A 22,742-nucleotide genomic window follows, 5' to 3' on the forward strand; every position below is an offset into this window, starting at 1 on the left:
CTGAGTTGGATTATGCATCCATCAAGGATTACATGATATCGCTCTTTTATTAGTAAGTGCACTGCAAGCATGATTCTGATAGTCGTCCTGCTTTCCTTTCAATCTCCGCGGTTTTGTGTGATGAGTTTTGCTTGGCATGAGGACAGCGTTAATTGTATTTTATAATTTGCTTTTCGTTTTACAGAGAAGTGTGACCTTTGTAAATATGTTGAGAATACACTGTGTGTAATAATAGTTATTTAATAAACTTCTGGGAGCGATCGAAAAAATTTGTTTGTCCGTGTAAGTCATTGGATATGCAACAAATGACATGCAACGTACGACGTTCGGCCAATACGAAGCAGACGCATCGTAGAGTTTTCACACAATATTGCGCGAACGCTAGGCCGGGGCGAAACAGCTGTACGGCAATACCTGCCGGGTATCAAATGGTGATGCAAAACTGGACAGTTGAGCGATATTGGAACCGACTTACGGCCGGCACTGGCACGACATCTTACCATCGTGTTTCCAACGCTTATTTAATTTAGTTCTCTTCTGGGACGCGTAAAAGAGCACTTCTGTGACACACCAGAGATATTCGAAACTTGGGCTGGCCTCTCGGCTTTCTTTGCCACTTTTGGCACTTATTTGGCACTTCAGTGGGTAGCCAGAGAAGAGCCAAACTTCGGCCTGCCCCGAATCGACAAATTAAGATTTACTGCGGCAGTTATGGCTCAAGTCTGGCACTTACTTTGGCACAACTGTGGCGGACCAGAGAAAAGCCAAACTCGGCGAGGCCGAAATACCGAAATTAGGCGTTGCTCTGGCAGTTATGGCTGAAGTATGGCACCAACTTTGGCGCTCCTCTGGCGGACCAGAGAAACGCCAAACCTTGGCACGTCCCAAATACCGAAATTAGGCGTTGCTCTGGCAGTTATGACTGAAGCATGACACCAACTTTGGCGCTCCTCTGGCGGACCAGAGAAACGCCAAACCTCGGCATGCCCCGAATTCCCAGTTTAGGTTTTACTATGGCAGTTATGGCTCAAGTCTGGCACCAACTTTGGCGCTCCTCTGGCGGACCAGAGCAACGCCAAACTTTGGCATGTCCAAAATACCCAAATTGGGCATTGCTCTGGCAGTTATAGCTCTAGTATTACACTACTTCGGCAATTCTGTGACGGACCCGAGAAAAGCCAAACTTTGGCATGTCCCAAATACCGAAATTAGGCGTTGCTCTAACAGCTCTGGCTGAAGTATGGCACCAACTTTGGCGCTCCTCTGGCAGACCAGAAAAACGCCAAACCTTGGCACGTCCCAAATACCGAAATTAGGCGTTGCTCTGGCAGCTCTGGCTGAAGTATGGCACCAACTTTGGCACTCCTCTGGCAAACCAGAGAAACGCCAAACCTTGGCATGCCCCGAATTCCCAGATTAGGATTTACTATGGCAGTTATGGCTCAAGTATGGCACCAACTTTGGCACTCCTCTGGCGTACCGGAGAAGAGCCAAACTTTGGCATGCCATAGGATCGCCCAACTAAGGCTATACCCAGGCAGCACCGAGTTCTGGGCCAAAACTTGGCGTGCGTCTGGCAGTTTAGGGCATTAAAAAGCCCGAAGAAGCCAAAGTAGTGCCAAACCTGACCATTGGCAACAGTCTGGGTATCTTGGCCCTAATTCGCCAAACAAGTGCCAAACTTAGGCTTCGCTGCCGGGTAGTTCGGTTATTATCTGGCATCTTCGGGCCTAAATCGCCTAACAAATGCCAGATTTAGGCTTACCGCCCGTTAGTTCGGCGGATCTTGGCATTTTTGAGCCAAAATTGCCAAACTAATGCCAAAGTTAGGCTTCACTTTTTGATAGTTCGGCTATCACCTGGCACATTCGGGCCAAAATCGCCACAGATGTGCCAGAGTTAGGCTTACTACCTTGTAGTTCGGCAGAGCTTTGGCATTTTTGGGCCAAAATCGCCAAACTAATGCCAAAGTTAGGCTCACTTTTTGACAGTTCGGCTGTCACCTGGCACATTCGGGCCAAAATCGCCACAGATGTGCCAGAGTTAGGCTTACTACCTTGTAGTTCGGCAGAGCTTTGGCATTTTCGGGCCAAAATCGCCAAACTAATGCCAAAGTTAAACTTTACTTTTTGACAGTTCGATGTTACCTCATTTCGTTTCCTTCAACGCTACAGCGCTGCAAAGTGCACATTCCATGCGGGCATGTTTACCCAATGCGACAGACGAGATGACCGTTTAATCCCGTGTAGTTTATGACTCGATGAATTTTCATGCTGCAGTTTACTATTGGGTTGAAGTTCAAGTATTCTACTAATTAAAACAATACCTGCGTTGCTCTTTCTTTTTTTATCTAGTTTACCAATATGCCTGTTTGCCCATTAAAAGTACAACTTTTAGGAGATTTAGCTGAATCTTTTCCTCTAATAATCTCTACTACTACCATTTTTTTTTTTACAGAAAGCAGTATAAAAGTAAGAATAGGGGGTGGAGGTTTGAGGTGGCTGGGATATCCATTACTTGGGGAGCCGAGATTGTGAGGGGAGGTAAAAATGCATGTGCACATTAAGGGTCGGCCAGATTTCGAAAGGGGGGGGGGGGGGCGAACCCCATAAGTACCCCCCCCCCCCCTTTTTCCTGGCTGTGCCACTGCTCCGGCCAGCCTGTGACTTCACTGGCAGGTTTTCACTTAGTTATCCGTGAACGTTAAAAATAAATATTAACCATGTTGAATTGGGGTAGAGAAGAAACATCAGAACCTAGAAGGAATATAAAATAGACAGGACGACGTCTGAGGTTAATTCTTAATACTCGCCTGCACCCTTACGATTAAAAAAAAAAAAAAAACTGTGATTATTTATTGGAGTAAAATAAAAAATATATAAACTTGGAAAAGTAAAAAGAAAAAACAATTGTGTAAAGATATCGAGTGCACTAGCTGACCGCGTTGGCAGGAGGGCGTCTTGAGAAGTCCGTTTTTTGTCCCTCTTTAAACCAGACTGATGAAATGGGCTAGCGCACACCAGCTCGGAGCACGCGGAGCGAAATCTCGCGCTGCAGAACCTAGGGATCCTAGGTTTAAACCCCACCCTTGCCCGTTTCGATCTGGATGAGCATCGCACCGGCGTGCGGCCATGTATCACTACTGCGCGGTGCACGGTGAAGACCCCAGACTAGTTGTTGTACTGCAGTGGTATAAATTGCTTGTCTACAGCTGAGAGACAAGTCGCCAGTTGAGGCAGACTAACTTCGGGCTGCATAAACGTACACACAACACGCACACACACACACACACACACGCACGCACGCACGCGCGCACACACACACACACACAGAATCTGTTTTTGAAAGGTTATTGGGTGACCCAAGAACTCTTTCAGCTCGTGAACAATAGTTTCGCCTCAAGAAAGGATCTTAAAAGAACCCCTTATATGTTTTACAGGAAGAACGCTTTTAGGGGCTCTTAAAATAATTTTTTAGGGTGTAAAATTTTGACAAGCTGAAGAACCCCTAAGAGTTCGTTTGCGACCAGATTTTTTTTAGTATGTGAACTACAAAAAGTTACAGGGTATTACCACGTCAGATCGTACAATGATGATCCGTGTCATAGCTTAGCTTTACACACAAATATAAAACTAAGGTAGGAACAGCACGATTTTCTAGACCCTACGATAGAGCAGCATCGCAGTGCAGTCATTGTCGGGTGTACAAAAAAAAGAAAACTATCTTTGGAGCCGACGTCGTGTGACAAAGACAAGTTAGCTCAACTTGAGCGGATGTTTGTTGTCGTTTCCTCTTGGAGATCATGTGTTGCTCAGTGTCTGCCACCACATGTTCGTTCAAAACACTGCAAACGATTAAAGAAAGCTAAAAAAAAGTGTTGCTTTTTATGTTGACGTTCAATTTTGCCACATTTAGAGAAACCACAAGAGTTTCTGCATTAGAAACACAACTACAATAATGGCTAAGCATACCTTGTTTATATATTCGTAGAATGCATCTAAAGATGCTCCTTTTGATACATTTTGCGTTATTTTACAGGAGGTATTTTGTTGATAGTTTTTCATTACATGTTGTAAACCTTTTCACAAAATAATTAGGAAATTATTACTACGTACATTCTTCGGTGTAAAATTATGGCTGTGCAAGTGCCATAGTGAAACCTTGGTAATCTCCACACCTCGAGCTTCGATATTTTTAACCTCAGGTATACCTGAGGTTAAAAATAGCTGACTTTTTTATAAAAGATCAGCTACGACCTTCACACATAGCTAAATGATCCTCCTACGAACATAGCTTTCACATATATGTTTACATAACTATATAAATACGATCCGGACCATCATTGTACGATCTGGAAACACCCTTCATGTAAAATATCTGTAAAGTACTATAAATTCAGCAAGACAGACACAAACCTACCATATTTTGTGTAAAGTAATATGTTAGAATGCGACAACTAAGACATTCAGAGACCAACGCTTTACGTAAGGAACCATTTTGTTTTTTATGTCAAAGTTTATAGTTGTATAAAGTTTCTTACTTGTTTAAGAGGAGTGCTATGTATATATATTGGCTCTTACCTACAAGGTGTATTAACAGTTTGGGTAAAGTTTGCATCTGCATTTGATCTCCGTATTAAGTTTCATTAGTAATCACTCGCCAGTATTATCATCTCCGGATTTCATACCCAGGATTACGCTGCGTCTAGATTGACAATTCTAAAAGCGTCTTAATGTGCATGTACTTTTGATTTTTGTTGGTGGCGATAAGCCTACAGCTGTACAAGTTATGAGCTGTCAATACATAAAGCCGTCTAAACATTTCTACCGTGCGTAAGTCGTGTGGAGCATTATAGATAATTCGCAGCATTCTTTTTTTGGATGATGTGAATTTTGTTTAGGTTTGTCACCGTGGTCGTGCCCTAGACGAGATGTGAGTAGTTGAGATACGAGCGAAACAACGACCTGTGAACAGCGCTCTTGGCGAAGAGCGGCAGAACGAACCGATTTCTATAGGTTAAAACAACGACCCCAGTTATTTTCGAGATTGCATTTCGGATGTGGATATCCCAAGACATATGCTGATCGAATATAACGCCTCAGGTCTCGATCGGCAAATTATTTCCGAAATATTGGTGTGTAGGCCAACATTTTTGTTTCTAGGGCGCCACAATATAGACTTCGCTTGTTCGTGTAAATGTTTAGCTGATTATACATGATGGGTAAAACAGCCCAGAAAACACGGACTACGAAGAGGAACAAACACGACAGGACATCATGTATAACGTAAACCCCTTCATGTATAACGTCAACCAACTGGCCCAGTTCTCCACCTTATTACAGTAGCTGATTATTTTCTGTCCAGTTGTACGACATATTTAGAGCGGCATTAGCTGCATCACTGGTATCGTTGCATTAAATTCCTGCTAAATGTATAGTCATATCGTCGGCGTATATTACGAGTTTATTTATTTATTTATTTATTTGAAAATACTGCAGGCCTTTCTCAGGCCCTGGAAGTTTACAGGCAACAATACACAATAGTACCATATACAACGCTAAAAAAAACAAGAAAAAAAACGACAATACATAAATACATAACGACGGAGAACATAGTACATTAAAAATTCAATCAATCGATGATACAAAATTAAACACTTACAGTTTTCATCTCATTCAGCAAAGGGTACTGTACAGAAATGCATGCTTAGGGGAGTCGATAAGTTTCTTTCGACCGTATACCACGTGACGGGCGAGAAATCTTCGCTTGCGGCAACGCTTTTTTCTTTCAGTTTTGTACGCGGGGAACGTATCCATGCCTCTTATCTTGAGTATTTAACTATGATATGGCGACATTTATTCGACAAATTTGGCCCTAAGCGCCGAGCTCGCTCGATTGCGTTCTCGGGGAAGGTGTCAATTATTCCTGCTAGAGTGTTATCCACTCTAGTCTCGTATTGTTCCCACGATTCACGCGAGTCAGGAATGCCATGAAAAATAAGATTGCCGCGTCACGACCGGTCTTCCAGTTCGTCATGACGCATTTGCAACGAGTCATTCACACACATGCGACCGAGAGGGACGGAGAGAGACAAGACAGGTTTTTAAGAACCCTCTTGCGACGTCTTAAGGCCCGACCACACTAGCGTGAACGGCGCCGCCGGGCGGCGCCGCCGGGCGGTACCGCCGTCCGGCGTCCCAACGCGAGGAGTCCACATTGGCCTCCGTTTTGCAGGCGTCACGTGACAGCACTGGTTCCCGCGATCGCGCCTCCCGTCGGATTTCCCGCTCTTTCGTCGTCTGCTCTTCGTTAGATTCTTCCGTTCCGCACTCGCTGTCTAGACGGCAGGAGTTCATAATGACCTGGTGATCAGCGGGAATGTGATTATCCTAACCTGCTCGATGATCTTGCGACGTCGCCGCGCTCTGAAGGGAAGGAGGCGCAGGTTTTGGGTCCGGCCGGGTTGGTTCTACCGAAACACCGAAGGACAGGAGAGGTCTGGCGCGCCGCCGGGGCTTTGCTGCCCCGGCGGCGCGCCAGAGACGAAGGCTACTTTCGCAAGTGTCACCAAATCAACACGACATCCGTCACAACAGAGACGACATGCAACAAGTGCCACGGAGAAACTCACTTGTAATTCCAAATTCCTCTCCTATAGTTTCCCAGTGGTTAGTTTCAAGGAACCGCTCCGTTGGGGAAGGCATCGGGGGGAAATAGGGGGAGCAGACAACACGAAACACGTCCTTCGCTTCGAGAGGCGCCGAGGACCGGCTTGAGCGTTGCCATGGCATCGCGACGTCACTATCTACGCCACCTCCCATTGGCTCCTCTCTTCAGCGGCGTGCGGCACCGAGCTCTGAACCGCGCACGGATCGGTTGGGTGTGCGGCGCCGCACGTCGCGACGTTGAAGCCGAAAACTGGTTTCCGCCGGCAACCGGCAGCGACGACCGTCGCGCCGCAGGCCTCCGAAACGCCAATGTGGTCGCGCCTTTAGGGGGTGTCCAAACAGGACACTACAAAACGCACGACTCTGACAAATCGTGAAAATTGAAGCGGGCTTGAAGCGGGCGCGTCCGCTTCAATTTTCACGATTTGTCGGAGTCGTGCGTTTTGTAGTGTCCTGTTTGGACACCCCTCTAGGACCAGCTCCGTAGCAGCGCATCCGGTCCTTAGACGTCGCAATAGGCTTAAAAACCAGTCTTGTCTCTCTCGGTCATACTCGGTTGCAAGTGTGTGAACGGGCCTTCATGCTGAGCTGTTAAGATTTTTACTGAGCCTTGAGCGATGGCGATGTCTTGGCCAAAACGGTCGAGCGAATTTGTTTTCTCTTCTAATTCGTCACAATCTTTTGTGAATACACCGGATCTTAGTTTCAATGCTTTTCTGTCCAGCCTTGATAGATTTTACGTAAGCCGCCAAGTCAGTCTGACTCCATGCTGACTGAATCAACCGCGACTGAAGATTCTTTAAAAGATCAAATAATGTAGCCATCTGTTCGGAGGGTTAATCGGCCAGACACCCTACATCCAGGAGAGCCTGGGAACAAGTAAGAGGTTATAAAGGACAAGAGCGCAAAAGACACAGACAAGTAGAAGAACCGGGCAGGACAGGACCAAGCGCTACTATCAACTTGTGTTTTTTAATGTGAAAAAGGTGAACGAACCTGGAGATTTTCTTGGTAACAGGAAAGGAAGAGGAAGTTTGCTCTCAAAGCAAAGAAACTAAAGAAAGGAAAATAATATTTCTTTGATGAAAAGCTACGGAGGAAAATAGGGCTGGGGAAATGAGACGAAAAAGAAAATTAGAAAAACATTTAGGAACAAAAATTAGAGAAAAAGAAAAAAGAAGTTTAAAGAGAAATAAAAAATTGAGAACTTGTAGCGTTTTAAGAAAACACATTTAGTTATTGGAGTTCTCTGTCAGATTCAGAAAATGTTTTTCAAGCTTTATGCGGTTATTTTGTAAGCTGTTTTAATTTGAGTTTCAAGTTGCCAAAAATTAATGTACATGTGGACGGCTCGAGATATATCCAGAAAAAAACTCGAAGGTATCGATTGGCATGTTCCTTTTCGTAAATATCACCCCAATTTATGCTTTCAATGGTTTCCCTGAATCCATCTAATTGGGCTGTTATGATTGATCAAGTATAAACAGGTTTCGATGGTTGTTTTAATGATACACTCTTTGTCTTGGTAGCGGACAAGTATACTGGCAGGTGAACACTTGTCGTACAACTCACCACTCCTGCTCGATTTGATGCCGGTTCAACATTTCTTATTAAAAAAAGATATGTGTATCCGAAGTTCCAGTTATTCGCGTTGGTGTTTTCATTTGATTTATACAATCATAAATCACCGACACATTTTTAAGGTCACGTTTGTGACCTCAAAATGGAGGTCCAGGTTTCAGTATTGCACGAATAATATTATGCACGCGGTAAAACTAGTGACTTTACCCGAGACTGGGGTTTTAACTGTGTCCTTAAGACCTGCAAAACCCATGACTCGGGGAATGCTACAATACAAGATTTAACCTTCAGGCAGACCTCCAGCTTGCTTGCACGTAGCCTCGTTTTTCGGCTTTTTTTTTTTTTTTTTTTTGCGGTGGGAGTATTGTCGTCGGCAAACGGCTGTACTCCGTGGAGCGAACATGTTTAAACAAGTGGCGAACTTGACCCGGTGACATTAGCTCTGCGCGCATTGTCAGAGCTGTGACTATTGCCCCGCGCGCAAGGTTCGTCGGTTGTTTACCGCTTTTTCGCTCCAGGAGTATAGCATTTTAACCAACATGAACCAAGACGTGCTTTTTTTTTACCGGAAATAAAAAAAAATTGTAGAGCGCTCCCACCTCACGAGAAGATGGAGGACCAGCGAAGATATCATTTTTACGACGTTTAGGACGAGTCCTAGAGGATGACGTCTAGGGCGAGCTCAAGGACGACTTCTAGGGCGACCTCGAGGACGACGTCTAGAGGACGGTGCCTAGGACGACTTCTCGGACTCTCAGTTTGAAATGTCGATATCAAAGCGTGAAGGGTAACGTTGTTGACGTCACCCGTTACGCTTGCCCGGAGCAGTAAAAACAAACAAATAAGGGCAATGGTGGTGATGGTCAGCTCAACGTTGGCTGCACCGACGCCGTAGCCGTGACTGCGCTGTTGGCTGTGCCTCAATTCGCCCCTTAGAGTCAGCCGATTCCGCAACCTGGCGCGTTGCAAAGTCTTCCAGGGTTTAAGAAGCATTTAAACAGAACTAGGTCGTAATATTTGACGTGTGGTCTTCCTAGGTGATACTCAAGAGGACTCTATTGCTTTTTTCAAACAAGAAAATCAAGCGGAGTTGCCCTTTAACAGGATACCGTGCCATGACACCTTGAAAAGATCCTTTCTTAGTATTTATTACGCGAAAATTGCACCATTAGAGGTAAAAAACATAGGCGCTGTATTGTACCTGGTGGGGAATAAATAGAACCGTGCCTTACCGGTGGCCTTAGATGGCGATAAAATGAATACAGGAAGAAACCCGTTTGTCCAGAGGAGACAAACGGAAAAGGAAGACAGACGAAAAATGTAAGAGATAACTTTTGGGCTATATAGTTTGGGGGATCGGCGGCCGAGTGGGCTAGCGCACACCAGCTCGGAGCACATGGAGCGAAAGCTCGCGCTATGGAACCCAGGGATCTTGCACACTAAAAAAAAAAAGAGGGTATTTTGTTACACCCCTTGTCATATATAATAGACCCCAAAACTTCAGTTCAACATACAGCCCACTGACGTTGAACGCACGGTAACAACTTTCGAAAGCGGTATAGCCGAGTTGTACAACTTATTAAAATTAAAATGTGGCTAACTGAAAAAAAAAAAAATAATTGTTTTTTTTTTACTTGCATTAAAACCCCAGTTGTTTTTTTTTAGTTTTGATGCGTACTTTATCTGTTTAATATGATATATCGCAACGTCATTAAGCATCTCGTAAAAGTTGATGCCGTTAGTTCGACGTCCGCGTGCTTTGCGTCGAACTGAAGTTTTGGGGTGTATTATATGTGACAAGGGGTGTAATTGCTACACCTTTTTTTAGAGTGTGGGTTCGATCCCCGCCCTTGGCTGTTTTGATCTGCAATAACACTGTACCGGCGTGGGGGTCATGTATCACCACTGCATGATGCACGTTAAAACCCCAGGCTAGAAGTCGTTCTGAATTGGCTAAATTTCTCATATGCAGTGGGTAACAATATCGCCATTTTCGAGGAGACTGAACTCCCGCTGCATAAACATCTAACGACAATTGTTTTTTTACTGTCCTATCCTGTTCTATTACTTGGCCTTGTCTTTTACGCTTTTCGATTTTCGCAAAATGTTTGTATAAACAAAATACAGTATATAAATAACTCGTGTTAGCGATCTTTTTTTTTATATCACGCTTATCCTTGGCCAATTCTCTCCTTGCGCCAACAAATCAATCACAACAGCAACAACGGCTAGGCGGCGTTGCTTCCCCGCAAATAGATCATGCTGCGCTCTGTCGGCTTGAATCCCGGGGCCGCTTTCGCCCGCTCAATCGACACAGTTCCCCTTCAAGTCCGCCATATACTTGTACTACAGGTATTGTTTTCTTGCGTGTGGTTTACCTTTACTGATTTTTTTGCTTTATTATGTTTGATACATCAGTTACCATAACGTTGGCGCGGTTTGTTCGGCCAGAGCCTCCTTCATTCTAGAATAAAGGAGGCATGCAGTAGTTCGGGTTTTATTAAGATAAATCATAGCCGTGCGGCTCAGCTCTTCTTTTTTTTCTTTTTGTTTGTATAGTACGCGTGTTTTTAAATAATATTTAAGGGAAAAAATTGGTAGCATTCTGAACGCCAGTATTTTACCTACTGGAAACTCGCAGGTCCACGACCAGTCAAGTGGGACCGGTCAAGCCCTCGAGTCCCCCACAACACAAAGCAAGGCAAGTGCCACCGATTGTATGATTATCCTGTTTTATCTTTCTTCCTGCGATAAAGTACGACCCCTGCGTATTGTTTTTACACCAACGCAAATGGCGATAAAACTTTTTGGCTACAGATTCGCGGAACAGATATCGCAATCTTTTACTAATCTAGTTTTTTTTTTTTAATGTTTATTGTTTGGCGCAGCTGGCTTTGCTTCACTTGGCGTGTGGGCGTTGATATCGATCCGAAGAGATGAGGGCGCCGAACCGGCGCCGACTTTCGAAAACACGCGGGCGGGATCAATAAAAGCTGTGTGCACGCCCTTGGGCACGTGGGCTGGTATGACGTCCCTCCTTCCTCCGGCTTCTGGCAGGGGGCGCCACATGGCCGTAGAAACGTAGAAGCTAAAGTCCTTCGATAACTCCAAAAGAATCGATGGAATTTAGTGGAAACTCGCCTACATGCACGATTTCGGAAACTCGTCGAGCTGTGTTTCAGTTCAGTTCAGTTTTATTTTCTCAGAGGTACTCTAAGAAAAGATATTTGCATAAAAGGGGGAAAAGGAAAGGGACTATACCATAAAGCACAGAACATTAAAAAGAATTCGATTAAAAATAAACACTGTACACACTTGACAAAGATATTTTTCACATGCCGCGAAACTTTCTTTTTTCAATTTCATGGAAGCTGTGGTTGGCAATGGCAAGAGAAAGCAGGGAGTTTAGAAATGTGTTAGTTCTCGAGAAGGGCGGCTTTGATTGACGCGCGTGGAAATGTAAGATGGGGTCTCGGAGACGTAGGCTGCGAAACTCGGAGGATGAATAGTAGATGCCATGAGCTGAAGCAAACACTTTATGTGAGTTAAAACAATAAACAAATTCGTCAAGCTGTAACCGACACTATAAAAAAAAATGTTCTTGCAAGGTTTTTTGACGCATCAGGAACTCTTTCAGCTCTTGAAGAAAGGGTTCGCCTCAAGCACTATCGCCCCCTGGCACGCTTGAACGGCAACTGGGCGATGAAGAACTCTCTTGAATCAATAAAAGAGCTTAAAGGCCGACGACCAGACACGAGGTTCTGCAAGGCAGAAGATCCTCCGCACCATGGGAAAGGAGGAAACAGGCAATGGTGGACTGGGTAGAAGGGGGAGAAGAGGAAGCGGGCGAAAAGTGGAGAGCGCGAACTGGTCGTCGGTCTTTAAAAGACCCGCTCATAGGTTCTTTCACGAAAAAACCTTTTAGGGGATGATAACCTTTTAGGGTGCAAAATATGAACATGCCGAAGAACCCATATAGCAGTTATTTTACGACCAGGTTTTTTTAGAGTGTAGGATTGAAGTGGTAGATCGCATGCTTGTGCAATGGTTACGCGCCAGCCTCGAAGGACCGAGACACGGCAAACACCTGCGTCGTCGCTTAAAATCTTGTTCCCGTAGATTTCATCTGCGGGTGAACCAATGTCTTGTGGGATGCTGTGTCGTGGGGACGATCAAATCCCAACATAAAAAAAGAACGGCGGTTTATTGCCTTGGCCGCGGCGGTCGACGGACGTCCTGGTGCCTCGCGTGCCCATGGGTAGCAAGTCTTCTACTTTGATCCACGCAGTGTAGCGCGCGGCCGTGCTTCGCCGAAGCAGACGACGACGAGGCGATGACTGCGCCGAAATGTTGGGAAGTGCGTCGCAACATCCCCCCCCCCCCCCCCCCCCCCCCCGCCCCCCGCGGAGTGGAGAGCCCTCAGGGCTTGTAAAAATCAGTGAAGCGTATTCGATGTCCACGACGTGCAGTGACTGGACGCTTGAGGATGTGCTGGGGTTGTTTGATTCGTCCGAAAGAATGTATGCTGGCTTCAGTCGGTCGATAGAAACGCGTATGTCCTTCCCGTTCACGTGTAGAGCGAAATTTTTCTCGTCGCGACGGGTAACCCTGTGGGGTCCGTTGTAAGGCGGCTGAAAAGGCGTGTGGACGGTGTCGTCCCGAAGGAAGGTGTGTGTGCACGTTGCCAGATCCTTAAAAACAAAAGGCGTAGGCTTGCTGGGATGCGCCGCAGGTGACGGGCGAAGGGCGGCGATGGTGCGTCGAAGCGTGGTGACAAAATCGATGGGGTCTGATGTGGCGATGGTGGATCTTGGGGCAGCAAGAAATTCCCCTGGTAGGCGAACTGGCTCCCCTTAGACTAGCTCTGCGGGTGTAGCTTGAATGTCCGGTTTTGAAGGAGGCACGAAGACCTAGGGCGACGGCTGGAATTGCTTCGAGCCAGGTTGAGTCGGGGTGACACATGAGGGCTGCTTTGAATTGTCGGTGGAAGCGCTCAATCATCCCATTGGCGCAGGGATGGTAAGGGGTGATCCTCAGGCGCTCGAACCCGGTGGTGAGCCCGAGGAGCCTGAAGAGTTGCGATTCGAACTGTTGTCCTTGATCGGTTGTATCGAGGCGAGGAGAGCCGAAGCGGGAGATCCAACCGGTGAAGAAGGCCGAAGCGACGTCTTCCGCGGCGATCCTCTCGAGGGGCCATGCCTCAGGCCGTCGAGTATATCCATCGATAGCGGTGAGGCAGTAGCGGTAAGTTCCAGCTGGGGGAAACGGGCCTATGATGTCAAGAGGGACGTGTTGAAAACGACCAGAGGGCTGACGAAACGCTCCGAGCGGTGAAGTGACATGCCTGGTGACTTTGGTGCGTTGGCATTAAATGCAGGAGCGCGCCCAGTTGTGGCAGTCACGCTGCATGAAGGACCAGACGTAACGATCAGCCACAAGGCATAAAGAAGCGCAGATTCCGGGACGGCTGAGGTGGTGTATACAGCTGGTGGAAAAGGCTACGGCGATAGGACGGGGGAACGTAGGGTCTGGGTTGTCCTCCGGACATGTCGCAGTAGATCGTTGTAGTCGACCCAGGAACGGGGACTTGTTGCAGCTGTGGCGAGGACCCACCCTTAAGGAGTTGCTGTAGTTCGGTGTCGGTTGTTTGAGCCTCGGCAAGAACATCAGCTGTTATTGGCGAAGATCTGATAGCCGATACACGGGAAAGCGCGTCGGCGACCACGTTATCTTTCCCGCTGACATGCTGGATGTCGGTGGTAAACTGGACAATGAACGAAAGCTGGTTCTGCTGGACTGGCTGAAGTTTGTCAGGGCGTTGAGAGAAAGCGTAGGTTAGCGGCTCGTGGTCGGTATAAATGGTGGAAAAATAAAGCAAAATTCAAACAAACCGCGCTGTTTGTTTGAATTTTGCTTTATGTTTCGTGTGTAAGGTGTGAGTGTTGTTTGCTATAGTGCGCTGTGGTGTGTGTAATCATGTGCAACCAACTCGCCCAAGCTGCTACGTTAACAGTACAAAAGGTGTGCGGGAGCGCAGCGCCACCCGTTGCTTACAGTGCAGTTGTTTTTACAATTAAGCGTACCGCCTCAGCTTCGGCGTCTTCTTCGCCCATCGCACATCTTCCATCTGCCGCAAATTCTCCTAGGGCACAGAACTTTAGCGCCACTCGCGGCATCTACGTTGACCGTCTTCACGCGGCCTATTGTAAGCGGGCGCCGCTCTTGCCACTACACCCTCTAGAACACTGTAGTTGTAGTGTGCCTCGCGTGCCTGGGTAGCAAGCAAGTCTTCTTCTTCGAGCTACGCAGTGTAGCGCTCGGCCGTGCTTCGCCGAAGCAGACGACGACGAGGCGAGGGCTGCGCCGAAATGTTGGGGATAGTGCGTCGCCACAGTCTCTTTGCTTAATTAAAGGGCGCCCTAAGGGTTATTCGCACTTTCGAGAAAAGTAGACCAAGTGGGGACCACTGCTGACATCAAAGGTACATGTTACAGACGTCCGCCTGCCGAGTTGCTGAGTTTCCTCTATTCACCGAGACCAATCTAGTATAAACTAAAGCCACTAAAATGCTACGTTTTAAAGTGTCAACACTTAATTCCCCAATCCTCTCGTAGGCGGCCCACTTTGGTGCTTAGTGCAGAGCGAGCTCAATGGACCTTTTCCAAAACTCCGTCGAGCAAGATTGGCGGTCGCCATTGCTTGGATGCAAAGCGCGTAAATGGATCCGAGACCTCGCCGAACGCTGAAACAACGCTCGTGTCCAATACAAGCTCAGAGTATGTAATGAAGCAATGGCGGACAGACGTTGGCGCGGACTTTTGAAAAATGTCTATTGACCTTCGTTAGGATTCGAAAATGTGACCTCCTGAGCGTTAGAGGCGTTGCCAGGAAGCTCAGGGGATGTCATTTTGCTCTGCCGCTGACTACTTTAACATTTATGGGGGACGTGGAAGCGTTTCCAGCGATTTCAGATACAACTTCAGATTTCTGTGAATGTGTCTTATGCAGCAAGATGGCCCGAGTTTCGTTCCTCTGAAGTGTGGACATAAAATACCCAAATGCCGACGTCGTCAGCGACGTGTATCCAAAGACCTTGTGGTGCGATGTGGTGCGTTACGACCAACGTTACTATTTACAACTTTCACGGCCTATAGGGGGCGCGCTAGTTCCTATCGAAATGGCTGTCATCTGGATGATCGTAGAAGAACGAGATGATGTTTGGGTTTGCGGCGCGTAGGTAATTGTAATTTCGTGAAATACAAGCGATATAAGAGCCGTATACCTGATACTTCAACGACAGAAATTGGTAAGCAAGCATCTTCGTTCGGAGGCCCATCATCCAGGAGCTAAGGAGCGTGATTCTTATACCGCGGTTCCACCAACGCTGAAAGTTGCGAATAGTTGGTGACAGATTAAAGGGATTGTCCGGTAAAATTTTGCCTTTCAGTAAACAATAAAAGTATATTGCCATTGATTTTAAAAAATGTCATCGACACAACATTCGAATTTTTAATCCTCCGCACCATAAGTAGTTCAATTTTAACAGAGCGCAACTGCTCAGATTGCGCTTGCAAAACACAGCGTTTTTTGTTCGCAGCAGCGGAAGCTGTGACAAGAGCCCCCTCAGCTTTTGACTGCAGTCTCAGTAAAATATCTTCGTTCTAAGACAACATTCACGGTGTTGTGGGAAGCTCAATTCTTCGACAATGATCTGTGGGCACTGTGGGAGCTTCTATACATAATAGACTGAATTCACGTTAAGTTTAAACTCGTTGCGTTCGTAGGAGAACGTCAGGAAGCGTCCGATGCGTTTCGTTGAGAAAAGAACACTGGTTTATTTCTGTACAAAGGACAAAGTCACCGACACTGGCAAGGGAAAGAGAGAACAGCAGCAAAGGGGGGAGGCGGGGTGGTGCGTTCCAGATGTGTCCGAGCCGAAGGCCAGGAGAGCCCCTCCGTTTTATGACCCTCCTCACATTCCGGGACCTGGGACCCGCAGATACCCGGACGAGGGGCTGTTTTTTTGGTTTCGCGACGTTCGCTTCGTTTCTCGGAACGCGGGGCCACCGAGTCTGGCCGGACGAAACAATAACGTAAAAATATCCTACAGGCATATCGTCAACCATGCTCATCAAAACGGCGAATAAGTCAATGCCCGCGACTCTGGCGTTTGCATGCCTGATGTGACGTCATGACACGACCAGCCATGTATACTTGCGAAATTCGGCGTTAAGTTTCGTATCGGTGCTCATAATTGATATAACGAATATTGGGGCGTCTTTTAATTAAATAAATATACCATGTGACTATATTTAGGCCCTCTCCGCGTAACCAGCGCAAAATCATAGTAACTTCCGGACATCACCGAACAACAGCGAGTTTTCGTAGACCGCGTTTCCCCCTCCGCTAAGCCCTCCGCAACGAAGAAGCCACTACTGCGCCTGCGCGCTCATGGCCTTGACTGTAGAGTCCCTGGTATCGTAGCGCGTTGCCGAAGGCATTGCGGGACGGTGGAAACGATCTACGAAAACTCCCTTATCCCTTTAAGATTTTAGGGGAAGGTCATCCCACCCCTTTCCACTTTAGCGGAGCGAACGCTGAAGGAGGCGACCTCCTCTCCTGCATCCGCTCTGCTAAAACTTACAAAAACTTACTCAAACTTACTAAAATTAAAGCTCTTAACCTGTTACACATTATAGATTAGCTCACTTACGGAACTGCTCATGGACACTGCTTCCACGACTAACACAATACCCTGCCCGCCTCCCGTCGTTCGGCGCGCCACCGTTTTGGGGACGTCTGCTATGGCAACTGCAGTGCATTCTATGGAGTACATACATATATGTTAAACCACAGCGTCTTGATGGCGTTTCACCATACTCTGTGGAACACAAAGTTTTGAAACGAAATTCTAAATGGCGCTTCAAACGACGGGAGGCACACTGAAAGGGGCGACGAGGGGGGGGGGGGGGGAGGGGGGTTACTCCCCTCCAGAGGAGTTACACGACTGAGCTAATCTAGGCTTTCTTCCAAAATTTACTCGATCTTACTCCAGGGTAAGGGTTTTGTACCATGGTGTTCGGAAACCTACCCGCGTTCAGCGTTTTCGTGCCTGCGTTGTCAGTAACTCGGATCTATTTGGGTAAGATTTGAAACTAGAGGCTAGCGAGGTTGTTTACCACGGCAGCCATCTTTCCCACTTACAAGTTGCAAAGTCATTGGAGGCGCTCAATGTATCATTATAGTTTCAGTTTCGTTTTGCGGGGGCGCGCGCACTGGCGAGACAGCGTGACTCCCGCGATACAGACCAGTAATGTACGAACGCGTTACTATACTTCGTCTCACCCTACGATGGACTAAAGGCAAAAGCCACGGACCGCCAGATCCAATCACGAGCCACGTAGGAATTGTGCGATATTTCGCTTCGATGCACGTATCGGTGCTCGCGTCTCGGATCACTGATGAGGGGATGGGTGGACACTGGTTCGAATCGAAGAACATTGAGTGACTCAACAATTTTACATCGCAAAGAAAGCCACGACATATAGGCTCTTTGCAGCGTCGAAACTATAGAAATAATACAGCGCTTTTGGATTCGAGCATTATTCGTCCACCTGTCCACCCCTAATAAATGTTAGGCGTGCCATAGTATAACGTAGAACGTGATCGGAACTGGCGGCCCGTGGCTTTGGCCTTTAGTCCATCGTAGGATGAGACAAGGTATAGTAACGAGTTACTTCTACGTTCTACCTAGATACTTTGTTTGACAATAAGTAACGTATTTAATTATATTTTTCTTTAGAAAAGGAACGTGTACCGCACTTAGTTACTTGTAAGGCCAAGCGTGAGGAGGTTCGATATTTTGAGGTCAATCTCCAATTCAATACATTAAATTATTGACGAGGCAAGTACTGATTTTGTGTAAGCTTTAGTAGTTCCGTTGAAAAACAATAGCGATACAAACCTAAAGAAAAGTCATGAGATAGGTCACGGGATACACAATTCCCTTAGGGTAGTCATAAAACAACTAGTTGATGAGCCACTGAACAATAAATGCGAGTCTCAAGTCAAAAAGGTTTGTGGAGGTCAGAGTGAAACACTTCACTTCATCTGACAACGAGGGTGGTGACGTTGTGCCAACGATGTGGTGATGTGGCGTCATGGCAACGAAGTGGTGATGTGGCGTTCTGGCAACGGAGTGGTGATGTGTTCCATGGTCGGTGCAGCCGCCGCTGTGAGTCGTCCGGGACAACGGAACATCGTCTTCACGATACGGCCCGTTTGTCCCTCGGAGTTACGCCCAGTCATTTCTGTTTGCGTCGACGGCTCCCAGGGTAGCTAAACTCGTCGAGCACAACTTTGTGTCGAAAAGTTGCGGAACGCGCTAATTGGACTTTCGCGACGCTGACGTCAAGCCGAGCGAGGTGTGAATCATCCAAGCTCCCTCGGTGCTCAAATTCCAGCGAGAATGTAAAACGCAAAGTCGTAGCGAGCTCCATAGAAGCGCGTGCGAGCAAACCCGTGGTGCCAGCCGATTGAACGGCTGCACTGATGACGTCTCGCCCGAGTGTCCCTACATCCCTACGCCGCGTTAGAGTCTATGATGCGTAGATTGTACCTAGGCGGCCGGTAAATACTCTGAACTTTCACGTCGCAAGATCGTCGTTTGTGGAAATTATTGGTGGCGACAAAGTGACGTTTCACAGCTTTGGGAAGGAGTTATTTGATACCAAAATCTTCGCTTCGGAATCGAGGCGAAGATTGAACTTTGTGATGTTGTGGAGCCGTGCGCGGTGTACGCGGGCGGCTTTATAGAGCTCATCTTCCGCCACTGTCAACAACGCCACCGGGGTCACCCACAGGAGGTTTGTGTAGAGACGTCGGCAATATCTGATGAGGGGAAACGGGAGATAACAAAAACAAAAAAAAAAAAAATCCGTAGAAAGAGAAATAAAAAAAATTAAAGACGTTTACAAATCTTTGTAATGCGAAATTAGAGCTCAACTCTTGAGGAGGAATAAGGAAGGGTACGGAGAGGAGGGTATGCCTCTCCTCCTTCCCTCTTCCTCTCCTCCCCTCCTCCTCCCATTCAGTTTCTCCGCTAAATTTAGCGGGGAAAAGGACATCACATGACAATCTAGCGGAGAAGTGAATTGGCGTTGAAGTCACGTAGCTGGGAATTGAATTGGTGTTGAGGTCATGTGACGTCAATTTCGCGCTAAATTTAGCGGGCCGGTTAAGCCGACGGCGACGCCCACGCCGCGAAACCCGGTAACGGGCGCCGAAGAGCTGCGCTCTAAAGAAAGAATTAAGGTACGACCCACACACACACACACACACACACACACACACACACACACACACACACACACACACACACACACACACACACACACACACACACACACACACACACACACACACACACACACACACACACACACACACACACACACACACAAACAAATAGGAGTCTCAAGAAGGGCCGTAGAAATTGTTCGGGAGAGAGAGAGAGAGAGAGAAGGTGATGGTGGTGAAGAAGGGGGATATTCCTTTCCCCGTATATTTTATTATAACCCTCCGAAATGCTATGGTGGTTCGGGGCTGGGGCGATACCCCCCCTTCCACCCTTATGCCCCTTGCCCCCTCTTCCGACGCAACTGAAGGAGGGGGGGTGGCTAAATCCCCCCTCCCCATCCTCCTATTTCGACGACCCTGCTTAGAGGTGTTCCAATGAGCAATGACGAGGAACAGCACAGCCTGCAATTTTCGAAATAACGGTTCAAGAGATTTTGGAATTAAAACGGCTTGCGTTCCATGAACTCAAGAGTGGCCATGACAGACTTTCAAGCGAAAGACTCGTGCCAGGGCACGTATATAGTGTGCGGGCGCGTTCAGTGACGTCATTTTATAGCTGATACCTTTGACGATGGAGTCAGGATTAACAGTTGTGAACGACAAATTTGGTGGTGCGTGTTCCAATCGACGATGTCAAGTTTAGTGTCCTTGCGTTCTTGAAGCATCACCGCCAATATTGACAACCTGACATTACTTTCATTTCCTTATTTCCGTTGATAAACATACTTAATCCCAAACTGACTGATCTTCGAATGTCTACCATAAAATGATTTTATCCCGCCAATGAAGGGACAACTGCCCGGAGGCGAAATTCGCCCGAAAGTGGACAACGGTAGTCGGCTGGTTGTGACCTAGCCACGTCGGGCTACACTTTGGCCAGATTCGAAAGGCCGAAATAAATCAAAAGAACGGCAGGGACGCTTTTTAGTAAATTCTGCTTTATCGGCGGAAATAAGAACGATACCAGACTATCAACTTCGACGGAGTTAATTTAAAAATGCAATTCCCAAGCATCCATCGTGCTTTTTAGAGACCATCAAACTCGCCGGTCGCAGCTGATAATCTTTGTTGTGACGTCACACTTATGAGCCACGGTCGTCTCCGCGCGCTCTCTAGTGCTGCTCTTGTTCGGTGCCTAGGGAGGCGTAGGGATGTTTCGCCCCCCAACGAAAAACGTCACGAAGACAGACGGATCTGCGGGTTTGTGAGAAAAGAAAACTTCTTAGCAATCTTTCGGCTCCTCCCCCCCCCCTATGCCATAACACGAAGAACATTTTTGTTGACGAGTTTAGCGACCCAGGAAGACAACCCCCAGTCAGCTGTCGTCCTCGTTGTTCCAGTCACCTCTTCTTATTTTCTTTCCCCGTTGTCTCGTGCTTCTTTTCTTTCCGAATCCAGTCGTCTTCTTCTTTGTTGCACCTCGTTGAAATGTCCGATCACAGTTCACCACACCAAGTAACGAGTAAAGGTATTTCGTTACATTTGAGAAGTAACGTGTAAAACACCGTTTATACAGTCTAGCATTAATTATAACCTGAGTCTGCGTATATTGCGACGAAGGCAGACAGTCAACCAGAAAAATAACTAAAGAGTATGAAAGTATAGCAACGTTAATCGCTGGGCACGTCAGTGGAAATCTGCAGCTGGGAATGTCCTGCACCCAGAGAACACAATAAGGTTTGTTGGTTGAACCTTCTAGAATCGTGTACAGACCGAATTAAACCCTTGATCAATTTTTTTTTTTTTTGCCATCGTTCCTTCCCAAGATGTTCACAGAACCCACTGTGAACTTGTAACTTTAGAAGCAGAAAGAACAAAATGAGAAACGAAAACCCCAGATTCTTCACTTCTTCGTCAAGCACAACACTGCTGTTCTTTCGAGCGCGTCAGTTTAGAACGACTCTTCAGCGTTGCCGGAGATGTATTCTCAAGCAAGTGGAGAAACAAAACCTATGAAAGCTTCGAGAGGCAGCTACTGCTTAAGTGCAACGACTGCTGAAAAGAGGTCAATAAACTAGGAAACAAAAGCATTTGTATATTTGGCAGTCAAAGTAACGAGAAAAGGAACTCGTTTCTTTGGGGGTTAATGTAACTCGTTTCTTTTGAGAATCAGTAGCGTGTAACGGATTTAGTTACTTTTTGAGCTAGTAACGAGAAACGGTATTCAGTTACTTTTTTGGGTAAACATGCACGTTTCTGATACAGACATTCTTGAACGTGCACATTTGACAGAAATCAGTCTGGTTGCGCGGAAGAATACTTGCTTCGACGTCCTCTTTATTTACTCATATACTCCTTAAAATAATATTTTCACCAACGCTTGGCGAAAAAAAAAGGGAATCTCGATATAGGTTGCAGAAAGAAACTCGCAACAAAAATGCGTGCATCACGTTGGATACTCCGAACGCGGAAGCTTCTACCGGAATAGAGCGACCCGATGAAAAACCTTCGGGTGCGAAACTCAGAGTCGCGCGAGGCCGCGGTCGCTGAGCACGGCCGAAACCGCTGTCGGGTTCCAGCTGCGTTCCGAATGAGCAGAGCAGTCGCGGCACTTTGGAACCCGAGCAGAGAGCGGATCCTTGCGCCGAGGAGTGCGGCGAGTGCCCCCCGACGCACCACTCGGATACTGAAGGGACCTTGGTGAACTCGGGGCTGAGAGGGCGGCCTCCCCGGACGCCGGCAGCGTATTTCCAAAACCTGGCCATTCCAGATCTGCCGCGGAGCGGCGTGCTCTGATTGGCCAGATTACCGCCGCACAAAATAATGACGGCGACGCACATACGTCGCCGGTCGTAGAGTGCCTTCATACACACGCGCGTTTGCTTGAGTGGTGACATGTCAGCCATTTTTCCGCCCATTCGTTTTTTTATGCATTTTGAAGTGCGCGCAATCCGGTGTCACTCAGCTCGAGCGTCTAGCTTTAGCTAATACATAGGCGCCATTTTGCCGCCCAAGTCACGCACCGAGTGCGCGAGAGCGTCACGCACTGGCACATTCAGGGGAGCAATGGATGTCTTCACCCTGAGACAGACAGACATGTAGGCACCCTAGCCGGTCGCCGGCAGGAGCGCCTGCTACACTCCGGCGGATACTTTGGTGCCGTGGTCCGTGGTGACTTAGTGGACGCGTTGATTC

At 47.2% G+C, this 22,742-nt stretch overlaps 1 protein-coding gene across 1 annotated transcript in view; it reads left to right on the forward strand.

The window, feature by feature from the left end:
* LOC121834533 (cholesterol transporter ABCA5-like) overlaps window positions 1-22,742 on the forward strand; it is a 192,491-nt gene that overhangs the window by 26,175 nt on the left and 143,574 nt on the right. Inside the window, exon 2 of the mRNA XM_042288236.1 lies at window positions 10,891-10,950. Within this exon, the coding sequence (XP_042144170.1) occupies window positions 10,891-10,950 (60 nt within the window). The remainder of the gene's footprint in view (window positions 1-10,890; window positions 10,951-22,742) is intronic.

This window comes from Ixodes scapularis, unplaced genomic scaffold (genome assembly GCF_016920785.2).
Source record: "Ixodes scapularis isolate PalLabHiFi unplaced genomic scaffold, ASM1692078v2 ptg001299l_1__unscaffolded, whole genome shotgun sequence".
In the NCBI taxonomy this organism is placed as follows: domain Eukaryota; kingdom Metazoa; phylum Arthropoda; class Arachnida; order Ixodida; family Ixodidae; genus Ixodes; species Ixodes scapularis.